The sequence below is a fragment of the Geospiza fortis genome, unplaced genomic scaffold (assembly GCF_000277835.1).
Source record: "Geospiza fortis unplaced genomic scaffold, GeoFor_1.0 scaffold40, whole genome shotgun sequence".
Classification (NCBI taxonomy): Eukaryota; Metazoa; Chordata; class Aves; order Passeriformes; family Thraupidae; genus Geospiza; species Geospiza fortis.
Window position 1 is genome coordinate 1825962 of NW_005054297.1, and position 15848 is coordinate 1841809.

Here is a 15848-nt window from a genome sequence, read left to right on the forward strand (position 1 = left end):
AAAACTTGTGAGTAAAAAACACCCACTAGATGGCAGAGATGGCTTACAAATGCAAGCAGGAGGGAAGCCAGATGCAAGCTGTTAGTGGTGGCAGGGATTACTTGCATTATTGCAATGTCAGGGAGACATAGAAGTGGATCTGGGTACTACTGCACCAAGTGCTCTGAAAATGCAGTCCTCCAGGAGCACTGCTGTCTAGAAGAGCACTATAAAATCACAAGCATAAGGCCAGAGACAGCAAATGGATGTGGAGAGAGAAGGAGGCACTTGTGTGAAGGTAGAAAGAAGAGTTCCCAGGGTTTTGCAAAGATATTCTGTTTATAGAATCATGACAGCCAAAGGGAATCTGTTGGCAGGCTCATATAAAGAAACTTCTAGCTTAGCACTTGGGCCACAAACTTCACCCTTGGCAACAAACCCCTGATATTTAAAAGAATCCTAACTCAGCTCTGTGCTGTGAACATCCTGTTTGTTTTCTCTTCTTCAGATCTGCACCAGCAGCACAAAGAGGACCTGTATCTTCAGACAGAGGAGGCAGCTGGAACAAGCTCATGTTTGTTTCCTTTGCAGGCTTTTTGTTCAGATTTGCTTTAGTGTATTGAGTTAATCAACTGAACCCATATCCTCTGTTTGCCTTAGCTTTGCCTTGGCTATAAATGTCGCTTCAGCTGATTTCTAACTGCAGTTTCATCCTACTTTTGGGACTGCAAAACCTGCATATTAAAACCTTGCATACTAGATACTGGCTTGTTTCCATATCAAAAATTATCCCACTGCTACTAAAAAGCCTCACCCTTCAATTTCTTTTTCTAGAAGAAGTTCATTGCTATTTCCTCTTATCTTTATTCTCCAGAATTAAACCAAGACTAATACTTCCTGTTCACATATTTCAGAAAGAAAAATTATACTATGCATGCATCACCCACAGAGATTGCTTGTTTGTAAAACCATCCTAGCATCCGACCTTGGAAACTAAGTGACTATTATCATGTTTTGGGAAGGTGAAACATTCAAAGTGGGAGAGCATGAAAGGTGAAAAGTTCAAGTGGGAGAGATCTTAGATTGCTCACTTGATAAAGATGCAATAGGTAAGACAATGCAAAAACTCATTTTCATTGGACCAAACTTAAAAACGGGGGTACAGCAAGATTCTGGGTGCATACTTGCATGCAGTAATTTACCACATAATGTCAATTGCTTCATCATCTGCACAGCTGTTCCTCAGCTGGCTGTTTCCTGGCCCCTGGATAGCAAATAGTCAGAAATACCAGATCTAGAAAGTTCCACAGTTTTTCCAGCACAATGTGATTTATGGTATATCAAATTCAGGTAAGAACCTGCCAAGTCAGACATTGGCCTGCTTGCAGTGAACTCGGATACAGGGTTCAGAACACACTCAGGAAGGAGCAGATGCCATCCTGGAGGTTTCTTGGGTTACTTGTGTGAATTCCAATGCTTCAGCTAGAGGCTCCTCTAAACCACCAGGACATCCAGCTACCAAGATGACCCATAAATCTTCAGAAAAAAAATAGTCATTCTACAGAGAATAATTGTATGTAGCTATTTTTTGCAGATTTTGTGTTAGCTTCTGTATTATTTATTTGTGTTTGTATTGACTGGTTGCCAGGAAACTTGGAGAAGATGTTCCTGTTATCTCAGTGAATCTGATTTAAGGGTCCATAGTAGATTTACATCCTTTCAATCCCTGATGCAATTGTATCATGTTGTATGTTTGAAAGATAAAGTATTTAAAATATGTTGTAGTTGCTTATTTGTCTTGCTTCCCTGACTGTAATAATCTTTAATTTGGTTTTAATGCAAATCTCTTTACATTGCACACATATTTGGGTTTGCCTACGTCACAGGTGGGTTTAGGCTCCAGCCTGAAGGATTTTTGTACCTGTTTCAGACACAAAAAAGTACTGAAAGTAGTATTGAAATCAGAAGTTACAGACCTTTATAATCTGGGCTGTATTATGCCTCAAAATTGTTCCCTGTCTGTGCTGTAACTTTAGTTCTTTGATTAGTTCCTTGAACATCCTGTTCATTTTTTATTTATTTGTTTCATGTTTTGTTGTTTACAGCAGCCACCAGAGTAGTAAGAAAGGTATCTGTAACACCTCATATAGCTAAAGTATCTGAGTCACACCTCAGATAGCTAAAGCCAAACAATTCTGATCAATCTTCTATTTGCCCACAGCAGATAAAATCAGTTCTGTTTGCCCACAGCAGATCATATCAGACACATATTGGGCCACAGGCTGTAGAGATTGTGTGTTTGGGGCTCCCAGGTGTCCCAGCCATCATCAGGGCTGGTGTGTGCTACCTACTGACCTGTGTGTGAGATCCAGAGAACAGCTTAATCCCATTAACCAGCCATGTGCCTCTTAGGCAACTTCCAGCACAAGCCAAGCATCCTAGCTGGCCAACTTTGGCTTTCCAGCTTATGAAAGCTTTCCAGCCTCTGCATGTAATTGACTCCAGCAGCACAGTCAGTGCTGGCATTTGCACATGGTACCAAACACTGGTAGAAAGTGCGAAATAATTCCGTTTTGGAAAAAAAATTAAAATATTAAGTAGGATCACTGAAGTTTAAACAATTATTTAATGCATAGCCTTATGTCAAAAACAACACACTCAGAACCTCTTGCAGTGTTTTCTTATTTCTAATGTTCTTTCCTCTTTCCCCATTACTTCAACTCAGTAGCAATGACAGCAATTTCTTTTCTACTACCTGTTCAATAAAGTGTCTCAAACTTGCTTAAAAATTTTTGGAATATGTGTTAAGATTTTTAGCTAACCAACTAATATAGCTAGTAAAAAAAAAAGCAACAAGGAGAACTTCTAGACACAGGTTTCCTGAGACTTTTAGAGGCAGCAAATTTCAAGGTGAGTGTGAATCCTTTGTTCTGAGTTTAACATAATGGTTTTAATCTCTGCAAAGAGCAGTGTGACTGGTGTCTCGGAGGCTGAGGGGCAGGAGTGTCAGCAAAGCCAGAAACAATAAGGTCATTTGTTACTCCCAGAGAGAGGGAGAGACGTGAACATGACTTTTATTTCTATGTCTATAAGGGTGTGAATAGCACTATTTACAGATATATGTTACACTGAAGTGGTGACTGTCAGCCAGGTGAGCCTGTGCTATGTCTTGAACGTTCAGAAAATGCTCTGATTAGCAATGTCTAATGTAAGAGCTGTGCCAAATCTGGAGAAATCATACTGCCCAAAAGGCATCTGCCCTTTTCCTTAAACTCATTCAAGCCTGGGGAAGTTCACAAATATAAATTCAAAAAGTTTCAACCATTCATATTTGTACTAGCAGTACAACAAAAACAGCTGTCTCCAGATGTGAATTTGAGGGAGAAAATGTTTCAGATGAAAACAATATGTATATCACTTAATTTTGAGTCCTGTTGGATGCCAAAATCCTGTGTAAATCTATTAATATCCAACTACTTGTGGCAAATTTTAAAACATCAGGTACAGGAGCATTACAAGGTTTTCTGCATTTCTGCAGACAGACCTGTGGAAGCTACTGAGACTAAGGCAGTATTTCCTGCTGTGCCCATTTTGTGGACTACATAACTCTATTATCTTGCATTCTTCATTCCTGTATAGAAGTTAATATACTCTCCCCTCCTACTAACCTACTTTTTCTTTTTGCTACATGCATTTCAGTCATTGTATCTGACAGAAGCTGAACTCTAATTCAGAGTAGTTCCTTTTTCCAGCATGTATATGCATGCACACATATACATCTGCTCACACCTGCTCTGCCTGTTTTTAAATGCAAAGTCCTGAGTGCTCTGGAGTAAAAAGTTATGAGAATAAAGCGAGGACAACTTGGTCACCTCTCTGCCCTTTTTATACTGCCGGTGTTTATTTTTGTCATATTGGTCTCGATGTGATATTCAGCTGACATGACTATGTTTTCAATCAACAATCTTAAGTATAGTGAAATGTGACCTGAAACCTCAAGAATTTGAATAATACTTTTTGTTCCATGAAAGCTAACTCTTTTTATAGTGTTCTTCTCAACTGATTTACCTAGAAATAATTCTGATGTATTTTGCTTCAACAATAGTGTGAAGTGGAAGAAGAGTGCTTTTAGCAGAGCCAAGAAGTTTGGTTTAAAATAGCTCAGTATGGGGAGGCACAGTATCTAAATTTAGCCAAATGTCAGGGTGGCTCAAACACTTCACAAGTTCTTTTTGATTTTCAGGTTTTTCCTAATTCCAGCTTCTGCCCAGTCTAAATTTACATGCAATTTTATGTAAGAGGCAAAAATATAATCTGTCAGATTTTGTTTACAATCTGCAGCCATTTGATTTCCTAGCTTCCTGAGAATTATGAAGGCAAGCTCAGAGATCCTCACTCCCTTACAGCAGCAGCACAGTTCCAGTCAGGCTGGCAGGGAGGCTGGTGCAGGAAATTGGAGCCTGGGAGGGTGGCACGAATGTCCCCTCACCCTGTGCCAGAGGGCCCGTGCTGCTGGCAGCCCCCCTCCTCCTACCTTCTCCCTGTCTCTGCAGCTAAGGTGAACCTGATCTCCATTCAGATGAGCTACTTTGTATTTTTAGCAGAATATGTGAGCAGAAAATGATGCTGTTCCTGTAAGAGGAAAACAGAGGTGGGAATTATAGTGTACATTTCCTCCTAGCAGCAGGCAGTGCTGTGGAAGTGATGTAAGTGGTCTCTCACTTGTGGCCATTTGACTAGAAATTCCTGTGGGCTGTGGAGGCAGTAAATGTGGTAAATTCCATAAGTGCAGACAAAGATCCTCCAGAATTCCTCCAGTATGCTTGGAGTGTCTTATGCCCTTAGTTACTTAATAAATAATTAACAAAGAATCTAAGTACCACAGGCAGAAACCAGAATTATAAGTCAAGACTGTGGTGAATTCTGCAGGAAGATTTTTTATTTTTTCCTATTTGCAGCTGGTAAAGTCAAGAGTGCTAAAGAAATGACAGGCATTCTGTCTGCTACACTGTGTCAAGGTACAGATGTGGAAAAGATCCTAGGTCACTTTGTGCCGTTCTGAATAGCAGCAAGCAAAGAAGGAAATGAGTAGAAATAAGTATCCCATGGAAATTTTGATCTTCTGATACCAAGTTCCCACTGTAGGAAATGCTGGCCTGAGTTCATTTTTACTTATCCCTTTGCTTTGATGAAAGGTACCAGAAGATCCAGAGCTGGTATTTCCACAGCTTAGAATGTATGCTCTGGGCTTTCACCCAGAACTTTCTGTCACCACTGCACATTAGCATGGGGTTAGATGACATATATCACTTGACATATATCACTTCAAAAGCAGTTAAGGACAGTAAGCATAACCAATAGTCTTGTAAAATGCAGCATCAAATCCCAGACAAATATTGCTACACATGTACAAAATGCATATTTTACATAGCTGTCAACTAGACAAGATCTTTGTCAAGTTTTTTGGGTTTTGACCTTTGAGCCATCACACAAAGCCTTTACAAGCGGCCTACCTACCCTGTAAAGTTCTTTTAGGAGTAATTGTGCCATTTATGCCCTCCTGGAGTTGAAGAGCCTAATTCTGTATCAACTTTGTTTCCTTGGCTGCCTCAGTGGGATGGGAGCCTTATGGGTATTTCTCTTCAGAATGTGTGAGCAGCCTAACAATTAGTACTGGCTAGAAAACAAGCACTCAGTTTCATGAAAGTTGGTAGGATTACTGCATGTGCTTCTCCCCTGCACTAAATTAAACCTTGAAAAATGCTTTGCCCAAGAAAAGTTCAGCAACCTCATCAGAAATCATGGTTAAATCCCTCAGTGAAAGGATGTAGCTTTGGTACAGCTCTCACTTGCAAACTCAACTATCATAGCTGTTTAATTTTTTTTTTATAAATGAAATATGTCTTGAGTAAAAAATGCTTTTTTCATATCCTGATTCAAGTAGAATTAATGAGTCATTAAACATAGGCCTCCCACTCTTCAGAGCTGGGCTTTAAACAATACTTTGGAATGTGTTTTTCTAGTTTGCCAAGGGCATAGTTTTCTGCCATATATAATAGAAAGGCATAACAAAAAGTGGTGAAGGTGATACAAAAGAATGAAGCAACCTGTTTCCCCAAACTGTTCTGGAGCTACTCCACATCCCTCCCCACCAGAGCAGTGTTGGTGTGTAGGAGATCTCTTGGCACGTAGCCTCGTTCCTTGACAAAATCAATGTGCAAACCCCAGCTATGGCTTTGTTTTGTTACAAACCCAGCACTTTGGCTAAAGAAAAAAGGAATTGGGAATTGCAAAATACAAGAAGCATCACTGGTGGCAGCAGGAAATTCTTCAGGAACAGCAAAGCTCAGGATGCACCTATAGAATTGCCAGGCTCTCCCAGAGAAGGGGAAGGAGCAGATGGGATGACTCTGAAGAGAGCCAGCAGAGGAAACAAGCACAGAAATGGGAGGAAGGCACTTAGTCCAAAGAGGGAGAATTTTTTGGACCTTTTGGGATCTTTCTTTACAATGAACAAAGAAAAAAAACCAGTAATTGGTGTGTGTTACCCTGTCTGACAGAGACCAGCACCATCAGTGCTGTCAGGGCTCCAGCTGGCAGCAAGGGAGCTCACCCAGCCAACACACAGAGAGGCAGAGCTGCTCAGACAGACAGGGGACAGGAACCAGGCTCTGCATGTCTGCATGGAGAATGATCAAGGACTAGCTGTTTCCAAACAGCCCTGCCCTGGACATGAGCTTTGAATGCACATCCAGTCATATTGTATTAATTTTCAGGGCAGTCAAAGCTGGAGTGCAATTTGAAACATCACAGCTGAAGGACAGATGTCACCACTTCTGAGACTGCTCAGGGTATGTCTCTGTTCATGTCAGTGCATCCCACCAGTTGCTTGATTCTGCTGAAATAATATGACTGTTCATACATCACATCCTAGAAGGAAACAATTTAAAATGTGTAATTCCAGTGCCATTTCAGCAGAGCACAACACCAATGGAAAAAGCAGGCAATTAATTCAGGAATCTTAAGCTCTGTTACTGGCCTTGAAAAGCTCTTATTTCTTATACTGTTTCCATAGCCTGGTGTGAAACAATGTCATATAAAAAATTGGAGGTAGTTTTCTATGATATGTCTGGTAGAACTTTCCTGATTGGGAAGATTTATAGAGAAATTAATATATATAAACACAAAATTTAAAAAGCTTTTCAAAACATCCCTGAACCATTAATTGAAGAAGAACTTCATAGGAAGACAGGCAAACAGGAGTAACCATCTATATGAAGATAAACATACCTTACCAGGCAGTCAGAAAGATTTTGTAAGTTAATTTACTGACCACAGGAAAAGTTAGCACTTACTGATAAAAGCTTTCTTCTCAATGCCATAACACAGTGTTTGAAGAGAGGAAAAGATAGTTTTCTTCCTATCTTCTTTTAGTTGTGATCTCCCGTATGAAAGTAAACACATTTGGAAGGACACAAATTAGGTGGGATGGAGATTGTATTTTAGGACTCAAGGACTCAGAGTCCACAACTTCTGCTTTACCAAATCCCTAATGGAAATAATTTTTGGGGAAAAAAAACCCTAATTGCTCCTGATATAGCCATGTTGAAACTCTTTACCCAGCCTCCCTTAATCTTATCAATTTCTTCCAAAAATACTGATCTAAGAGGAAGCATTTCTTTAAAATCTTTACAAAATCATGTGGGTGGGAGTCAGAACCTTGTGAAAGCCTGAACACCACAGCTCTCCATGAGGCACTTCTGTATGCTATAGCAACAAATCTTCCAAAAGAATATCAGAAAGTTATCCAGAAAGGATAATTTCTTCTACTATCTAGAGAGCATTTTCAGGATGAAGCTATACTTCAGGTGTGCACAGTGAAAAGACAAAGGACAATGGTCAAACTGTGCAGCAAGGGAAATTCTGATTAAACATGAAAGGGGCTTCCCAAAGAGATTCTTGACTCTTCAACCATAGAGGTGGAAGAAAAAACCTGAAGAACTGAAGAACATCCTGAGTAACCAAATTTAACCTTATAGTTAGCCATGATTTGAGCGATTGCTGGGGCCAGATAACCTGCAGACGTCCCTACATCATTCAATGATATTTTAAGTTTGCCAAGAATGCCAATGACTAAATGTCTTCTTTCTGGAACGGCCTGTCACACATAGTATTGTCCTCTTTTTTATTTCATGACACTACTGCCTAACTGGAAAGACAGCTTTATTTTTATAACATCCTTAGCCATCCATGGAATTTTAGCAATAATAATGGATGCATTTATTTTAAAACCTGATGCCTAACATGTTTTATCAAGAACACTTAAAATTCTAATTTAGGCAGCACAAGTAATAATCCACAGCATGTTGCATTCACAGTCAACCTTAAGCTACCTGGAGGTTTCTCTTACATGTAATTGGCTTCAGCTATTTTCTTCAAGGAAACATTAGCTAGTTTTCCATCTGTCTTCAATTCCCTAAATCCCAGTATTTTTGGGATGATAAAGTTCTTTAGTTACACTAGTTAGTCATTAGAAAACATTCTGCAAATCATTATCAGGAAATGATAGCTTCAGAGAGTCACAGCTTGAGGCACCTCTCAAGGACAAGAGCAGCTTTGCAATGACATAAGCCCACTTATCCTTATGACCCTCAGATGTGTCTCCTCTTGGATTGGATTGGATGGGACTTGGATTCAACGTGTGTGCTTAAATCAGTCTTTGCTATGGGGGGTCATTTTCTGCCCCAATCTCCTGTGTGAGTGTTGTAGACACAAAGATCCCATGAGACATGAGAACAGACCTTGCCAGTGAAGAAACTGTGAAGTTTCTGAGTCACCTCTGCTTTATCAGCGTTCTTTGAGACTGGGCCACCTACCCTGTTCAGCAGTGGCTCCATCTTGGTGTTTGTTCAGCTTTGTCTGTGGAAGCCATTCCTGGTGCTCTCCCACACCTCACCAATCTTAACTTTGGTTTAGGTTCACCTTTCTTAATTTCTTCCCTGCTTGTCTGTCACACACACAGGACCAGCTAGGACTCCCCTGGTCTCATAGCTCCTGACTTTAGAGACATCCAAGTGTTGCTTCATCCAGAATGGACCCTTAGAGACACATTCAGCCCCGTCTCCCAGGTCATGCCATCTGCTCACCAGCTCACACCATCACTCCCACACCCACATTCACTGCAGCCACCAGCACCAGGGACACAAACCTCCTGCTGTACTCACACCCCAGTACACACCTGGGCACACAGACTGGAAAACCATCGCCCAGGGAAGAGCTGGGAAGGAGCTGGAGAAGCCAGGACAGACTGGCCCAGTCAGACACAGAGCACAGCCAAGTGAACTGACCAGCCAACTATTCATATGCAGTTGTCCTTTTAAGTCCCTTATTTGTCTATTTTACCACTCTTGTTCCTCACAATCTACCCAAATCCCTCTTGTCTTGCCTTTGCTTCCCCTCCTAAACATCTCAGCATAAGTCTTCTGTGATCATGAACTGCTTTTCTCCTGCACCCCACAATATATCCCAGGAAGAATATTACTTGGTTTCCCCACTCTGCCATTGTTTCCCCAAGGTCCCTTGTGAGTGTGCAGATAAGCTTTGCTACATAATTTAACAGTCTGGGAAATGCTCTACATTCCTCCCAGATAGTCCATCCCTGCTTCTGCTCTTCGCTTATTCTTTTTTCCAGTATTTAAGCTTGGTCAGGAATTCCTGATTTGGCCAAGCTGGACTCCTGCCACAGGTTTGACTTCCTGCCCTTTGGAATAGGTGATTCTCATGCTTTGAGATTGTCCTTGAATCAACTTGTTCTCTTGGCCTCCTTTGATGTTCAGTGGCTCCTGAACATTACATCCTGGGTCACACCCACCAGGTCTCTGGAGAAACCACAGTCATTCAGTCACAAATGTTTCTATCACACCAAACAGTGCATTTACAGTTCTGTATCTGTTCTCCTTCATAAAGCCACTTTTCAACATTCCCTAAGCAGTAATTTTTGACTGATAGTCTGTTCTGATCACAAAATTTTCCATCCTGCTGATTGACATCTAGAAATGGGTCACTGACTCCATCAGTTTTAAGAAAACTACTACTAGATCATTTCATCCCCATACACAACTTATCTACTGTACCAGGTCACTGAAAGACAACCCAGTCTCAGCTGGTGCCAGCACCAGAGCACTGATCTGCCCTGAGAGGTTGGTTTTGCACAGAGCAACTGCAGAAGTGGGGCTGAGGCAGAGAGATGCAGAAGATGGCAAAAGAAGCTGCAAGCATGGAGGGGGGACCTTCATGAGCAGCCCAAGCAGGTCCACTGGGCCCTGTGTAAGCTTTTCCCCATTTGCAGATCTGACAGATTGGCAGATGGACCAGCTCATCCAGCGACTGACACAAGAATAAAACACCTTTGTGCTGGTGGCCCTGTGTCATCCCCCACCACACCCCTCAGCAGTGCACAGGTACTGTATTTGAGAAAGAGGAGGGAAAAGGGATGGGGGAAGGAGTCTGATGTGAGCCTGTGCAAGTACAGGAGGGTTTGGTTTTGTCTTAAATCAAGAGTTCTCATTTTAGATGTTGCTTTGTCACATGCTCTTGTGCTGGCTCTTTCTGGTTCTCCAATTCAAAGCTGGTGCATCAGCCTTGGGGTGCAGTCCAGCATTAAGCTCTTTGTGCATGTACTTTTCCACATTAGTAAAACAGAAAGCAGAAGCACTATCATATTTGTTAGATTTGATTTGTTAGATTGCTACTTCTTTCTTTCCTTTTACCCTCAACTTCCTGCCCAAGTTTCAATAAGCAACTACATCCTGTTTAGCCAGGCTTGCATGTGGGGTAGTAAAAAGGTCACCAACAAAAGCTACGAGGCACAGTGGTGACATTTGGTCCTCCCACACTGTCTTTGTGTGAGAAGGCATAGGAAAAAGCAGTTGGTTCCAGTTGAGACAGCAGAGTGCATTATTGAGAGGACAGCAGAGTGCATTATTGAGAGGACACAGGCATTGTGCTCATCAGCACAGGCTGATCCAGCACTCTTATTTCCCCACCCAAACCCCTCTGCAGCACACAAAATGAAACAAATCAACTTCCACATGGAAACAGGCTGCTTATAAGGGATGCAGGTGAAGGACATGGAAAGCCCCAGCAGCCTGTAGTGGGAAAATGACAAATAATGACTCACCAGTTTCCAGAATGAATTTCTGTGCCCTGGTTTCAGCAGCTCCTGCCTGTTGCTCTGTGGTCATGGAATCACAGAGTCACTTGGGTTGGAAAGGCTTCTAAGCTTATTGAGCCCAACCATTAACCTAACAGCTCAGGTGGGTCTACTCTTGCCTGCAGCACTCCTTGGAGAACTTGTGCATGAGCAACCTGGATGAATTCCCAGCTCCAAACCCAGGAACATACCCTCAGTCCCAGCCCCAAAATGTACCCTCAGCACGGAGCAATGTGTGTGCATCCACAGCTAGATGCAGCAATAACAGAGATGAGAGCTGGTGTTCTCCTGCCCAAGCGGTAGTGTACAGCTGCAGGTAATGGCAATCATCTGCCCCATACCTCTCCTTCTTCCTAAGGAAGGGTAATACTCATCAGGATGACCTTACTTGCAGCAAAAATGAGAATAAAGTGGCCATATTGAGAATGCTCAGAGAGTGCCTGGTCACATATGTGACTAACATAGGTATGAGGACTTGGGAAAGTAGTTTCACACCACTTTCTATCCAGCAATTCTTAAATACAAGGATGACTAAGATCTAATAGTGTTTCTGTTTGCACTGAAAAGTCCTGGGTGCCTAAACACAAGTACATTAACAAGTCCACAAGTGTCCACTCAGAGGCAGATAGCAATTAAGAAATTACTAATTTTCCCAACAAATTAGTTCAGGAGCACCTCCTTACAAAAATTCAGTAGCAGCGAGACAATGTACCTGCCCTCACACACACAGAAAGCATTTCTACTTTTGAGAACTGGTGCACAACTAATTTATTTACAATTTTTCAGGATACTTAGAAGAAGAGTTCAGAACTGAAATCTTAGAGATTTGAAAAGCTGCCAGTGTCTAAAATAAAACAGCAAAAATACAGTTATGTGTCTTTAAACTTAATGGTCAATTTTATATCTACATTACTGATTGCTCCAGTGAGCTACTTAGACACAGGTCAGGTACAAATTAAATCTCCATTTGAAGGAAACAGGGATTCAATGTAGTAGTCCAAAGCTATAAAGTCCAAAGCTTCCTCCACTTTAGTTGCTTGGAGGAAGCTGTGTCTATGTCTACCCTTGCCACACAATTTGATGCAGGGCAGTTGTTGTGTGCTAGCAGAGCCCTGGACTTTGTGTACAAACCACACAGGAAACACAAAAAGGCTTATGAACTTTCAAACAGCTTCTTTATGCAGCAAGGCACAGAGATAAAAGGAGGCAATATCCTTTCAAAGAACTGAGAAAATGCTGAAGAAGTTAAAAAACTTTTCACTGTACTATGGAACATTGTAGTATTAGATTAGCTGGCAAAGGTCTGACAGCCAGTTACCTCATCCATCAGGTAGGTTTTATATTGCACCTGCAGCAGGTGGTGTCACTTATTTAGCACAGCACAGAACTTTTGTCACTGCTGTTTGCAGCCTTGCAAGTGGGAAGAGAATTTCCCTTGAGCCTGGTTTACACAAGAAAGGAGTCCTACACAATCACTTGGTTTGTTTCTCTGTTCCTCTCTCTGTCAGCCTCGTTCCTCCCAAATTCTTGTGCACTAATTAGCCAATTTCAACCAGAATCTTATGTACTGAGCTGCAGAAGCCTTCTTTTTGTTATTTCTGTGAATGGAAGCCACAGTATCCTGTTCTGAAGAGAGTAACCCCCCATATCTGATACTTAGGGTTGAACATATAATGAAGCATTTTGTCATCAGAAGTAATCTTAAAGAATTTACAGGAGAAGTAAGTGTAAATAAAGTCAAAATCTGTGTGGAGTAACATAAAGTGATCAAGACAATGTGACAATACTGAAGAAGAAAACCATGTAACATCAACCAGGTGAACAAAAAGGATTTGGGGTTGGGAAGGGAATGCTGGTGCTCAGACCAACTCCAGGCAGCTCATCTGGTGAACAGGAGTATGACATGTCCCGTGTTCCCAGCAGCAGATGTGGCTTTGCAGAAGACACAAATGGAGTGTTTTTCATGTGCTTTAGATGGCCACCAGCACAGGTACAGAGATAAGGCACCATTGTCTCTCTGCCAGTGGGGGCTGCCACCAGGAAAACAGAGAGCAACTTACAGATTAAATAACTCCTATATGCTGCAGGTCATGCACTGGGCCCACAGCACAGCTCACCAGGAAAACTTACATTTTAGCAGCATCTGCAGAGGAGGTGAAAGAAAGAAGAGTAAACTGGATGCCCAGACACCAAGTTACAAAGGCTCTTTTTGCAGCACATGTGTGTGATTAGATGGCACATATTTTTTCACAGCTGTCTCTTTCTGCTAGCTGGTTTTCTTGTCCCAGCCCTGTTATCACTTAATTTTCAGTGTACCTCTCAAATATTCTCTAAATGTTCTGACAGCACTGTGAAATTGGGAAACACTGAGATTACAGTCACTGCTATTCCAACAAAATCCAGGAAAGATAGAATAATTTCTTTATTATAACAGCTTCTGCTCTTTTTAGAACACGATCTCTCATTTGTAAGTTCTGCTGAGAAGTGACATCTAGAAATTACAGGTGTCCCCAGTACTGGGACTGTTTAGTGGCACTGTGGATATTGTGGTTGTTTTGCAAAGATTCAGTCACACCTGCTGCACACCACCTTTTATCAGCAATTTCCTCCATGAAGGATGGTTTCTCTCCTCAGCCATGCTTTGGGTACCTGAACTATCTACATATGACATTGATATCTAAAAAAAGAAAAGCATAATCAACAGATTGAGTGATTGGGCCTTAGGAATAGCTGGAGGATAGTCTTTTATCCCTAGTTGCCTCAAAAATATCATCCACAGAACTCTCAGGTAGCAGTGGGAACCTGCTGCTTTTGTCTTACAATGCTCCTATGCAGTTGGATAAATTGTATTTAATACAGAATCATTTTTATTAAGTTCCCTGCTGCAATACATGGTGTCAAGACAGAGGCTGGCAATTAGTTTCCTGAAGTGTTTCTGTATTCTGATCTTTTACACTTTCTAATCATCCCACCTGAAGATTTAGTGTAAAGGCTTTCAAAAAATACATACACCTTGAAAAGATCTGTTTAGATTTGATATCTTGGGAATTCACGCAGCTCAGAGGACTCCAGAAGCTGGCTATCAGTTAATGAGATACAGGGCTTTCAAAAACTGTGATTTTCCTTATAGAATGGAAAAATGAGCACTAGGAAAACAGTTCAAGAGGAATAGAGATCCATGAGCCCTTAACTGCAATCATGGGGGAAATCCTAAATTTGGATTACAGTAGGGTCCTGTTTACAGAACTGAATTCCAGTGGAATAAAGTCATTCAGCTTGAGGTCATTGGCATTGGGAAAACTTCTCAGGGAAGAAGTGAAATCCAGCTCACTCCACAGAGCTAAGGGAGTGCCAGGCCCTTGCACTGCTTTTCCCCTCCCTTCATCCCTCCTCATTTCACTTTATCTTCTGTTCTTCCTTCCCATCCCACTCGGGACACAATTTCATCTCTTCTTTGCTGAGGCACTTTTATTATGTTAATCACACCTCTCATGGAAATACTCTAGGGCCAGAAAGCTTGCAAGGAGTGAGTTCATGCTTCCATTCATGCTGGGAAAGAATCTGCCGCCTTCTGAAACACTGGGAGTATGAGCTTTTACTGGTTTTTAGTGCTGCCTGCTCAACTCTGCTTGTCCTATTTATTCACCCTGATTAGGCTGCCAAGGCTTGCTGAAAAGAGGCTTGACATTTACTTGTCTTTGACACTCCTTATGTAGTTTGAGGTGTTAGAAAATCAGCAGCAAGGACACCTTCCAGAGCCTCTGAGTCTGCACTCACCTTATTTAATTATTCATTCTTGGTGAATCATTGTCATATCTGAAAAGAAGAAAAGTTTACACAAATCAGGCTACTGAAAAATAGCATTTTTTAAAATTTTAAGCCTTTAAATTAACTATTCCATCATTCCACTCTTAAAATGACTCTTACATTACTGAAGCTATGAATTTTCAATACCCAGAGCGAGCAGATGTTGCAATGTTACTGCATAAACTGCTTAAGATAACTAGCTGGTTTTCCCAACATATTTTCTTAGTTAAAGAAACTAAAATCACAAGCAGAAAACACAGGAAAAAGAAAAAACAACACAGCAAAAATATTAAATTCAAGAATTTTCTTGTATTTGTATGTAATAAAATAGTTCACAGTTCAGCTGTGAATACCTAGCATTCACATTTACAGGATAGTGAAAATAAAGAACAATCAATGGAGCCAGCCAAGGAAAACCCACATGCTTATTGAAAGGGATATGGGGAAGACCTTACTCTATGAGTTAATTCTTACTGACCTGTCTCCTACAGACCTTCCTGCACTTTGTGCGCTCTCAGCAGTGGGGACCACAGGGGCCACAACCAGTGCCATAGAGAGAACACCATTGTCCCTCTTATGAGGAGATGATATTGTTGTAACTGCCTTGTAACCACTTCAGGTCTGGAAGCCTGATATGTCACTTAAAAACTGAGGTTTCACTTCTGCAAAGTTCCCATGATTTCTGGGAAAATATAATCAGAAAAATATGCTTAGCAATACCACTTGCCAGTGCAGGCTTTGGTCAGAGCAAGGCATTTCTCAAGTCTTTCAGAACTGCTTAGGGCTGTCTGAGATTTGTCACAAATTCCCTTTTTCAAATTCAATCTGTTACAGACAGATGCTTGGTAAG

The 15848-nt window shown here is 41.3% G+C and overlaps 1 protein-coding gene across 1 annotated transcript in view; it reads left to right on the forward strand.

Moving 5' to 3' along the window:
• The window catches only part of LOC102032481 (ADP-ribosyl cyclase/cyclic ADP-ribose hydrolase 2), a 16430-nt gene extending 14667 nt beyond the window's left edge, over positions 1-1763 (forward strand). Inside the window, exon 9 of the mRNA XM_005415418.2 lies at positions 488-1763. Within this exon, the coding sequence (XP_005415475.1) occupies positions 488-602 (115 nt within the window). The 3' untranslated portion in view covers positions 603-1763. The remainder of the gene's footprint in view (positions 1-487) is intronic.
• The last annotated feature ends 14085 nt before the right edge of the window (positions 1764-15848 follow it).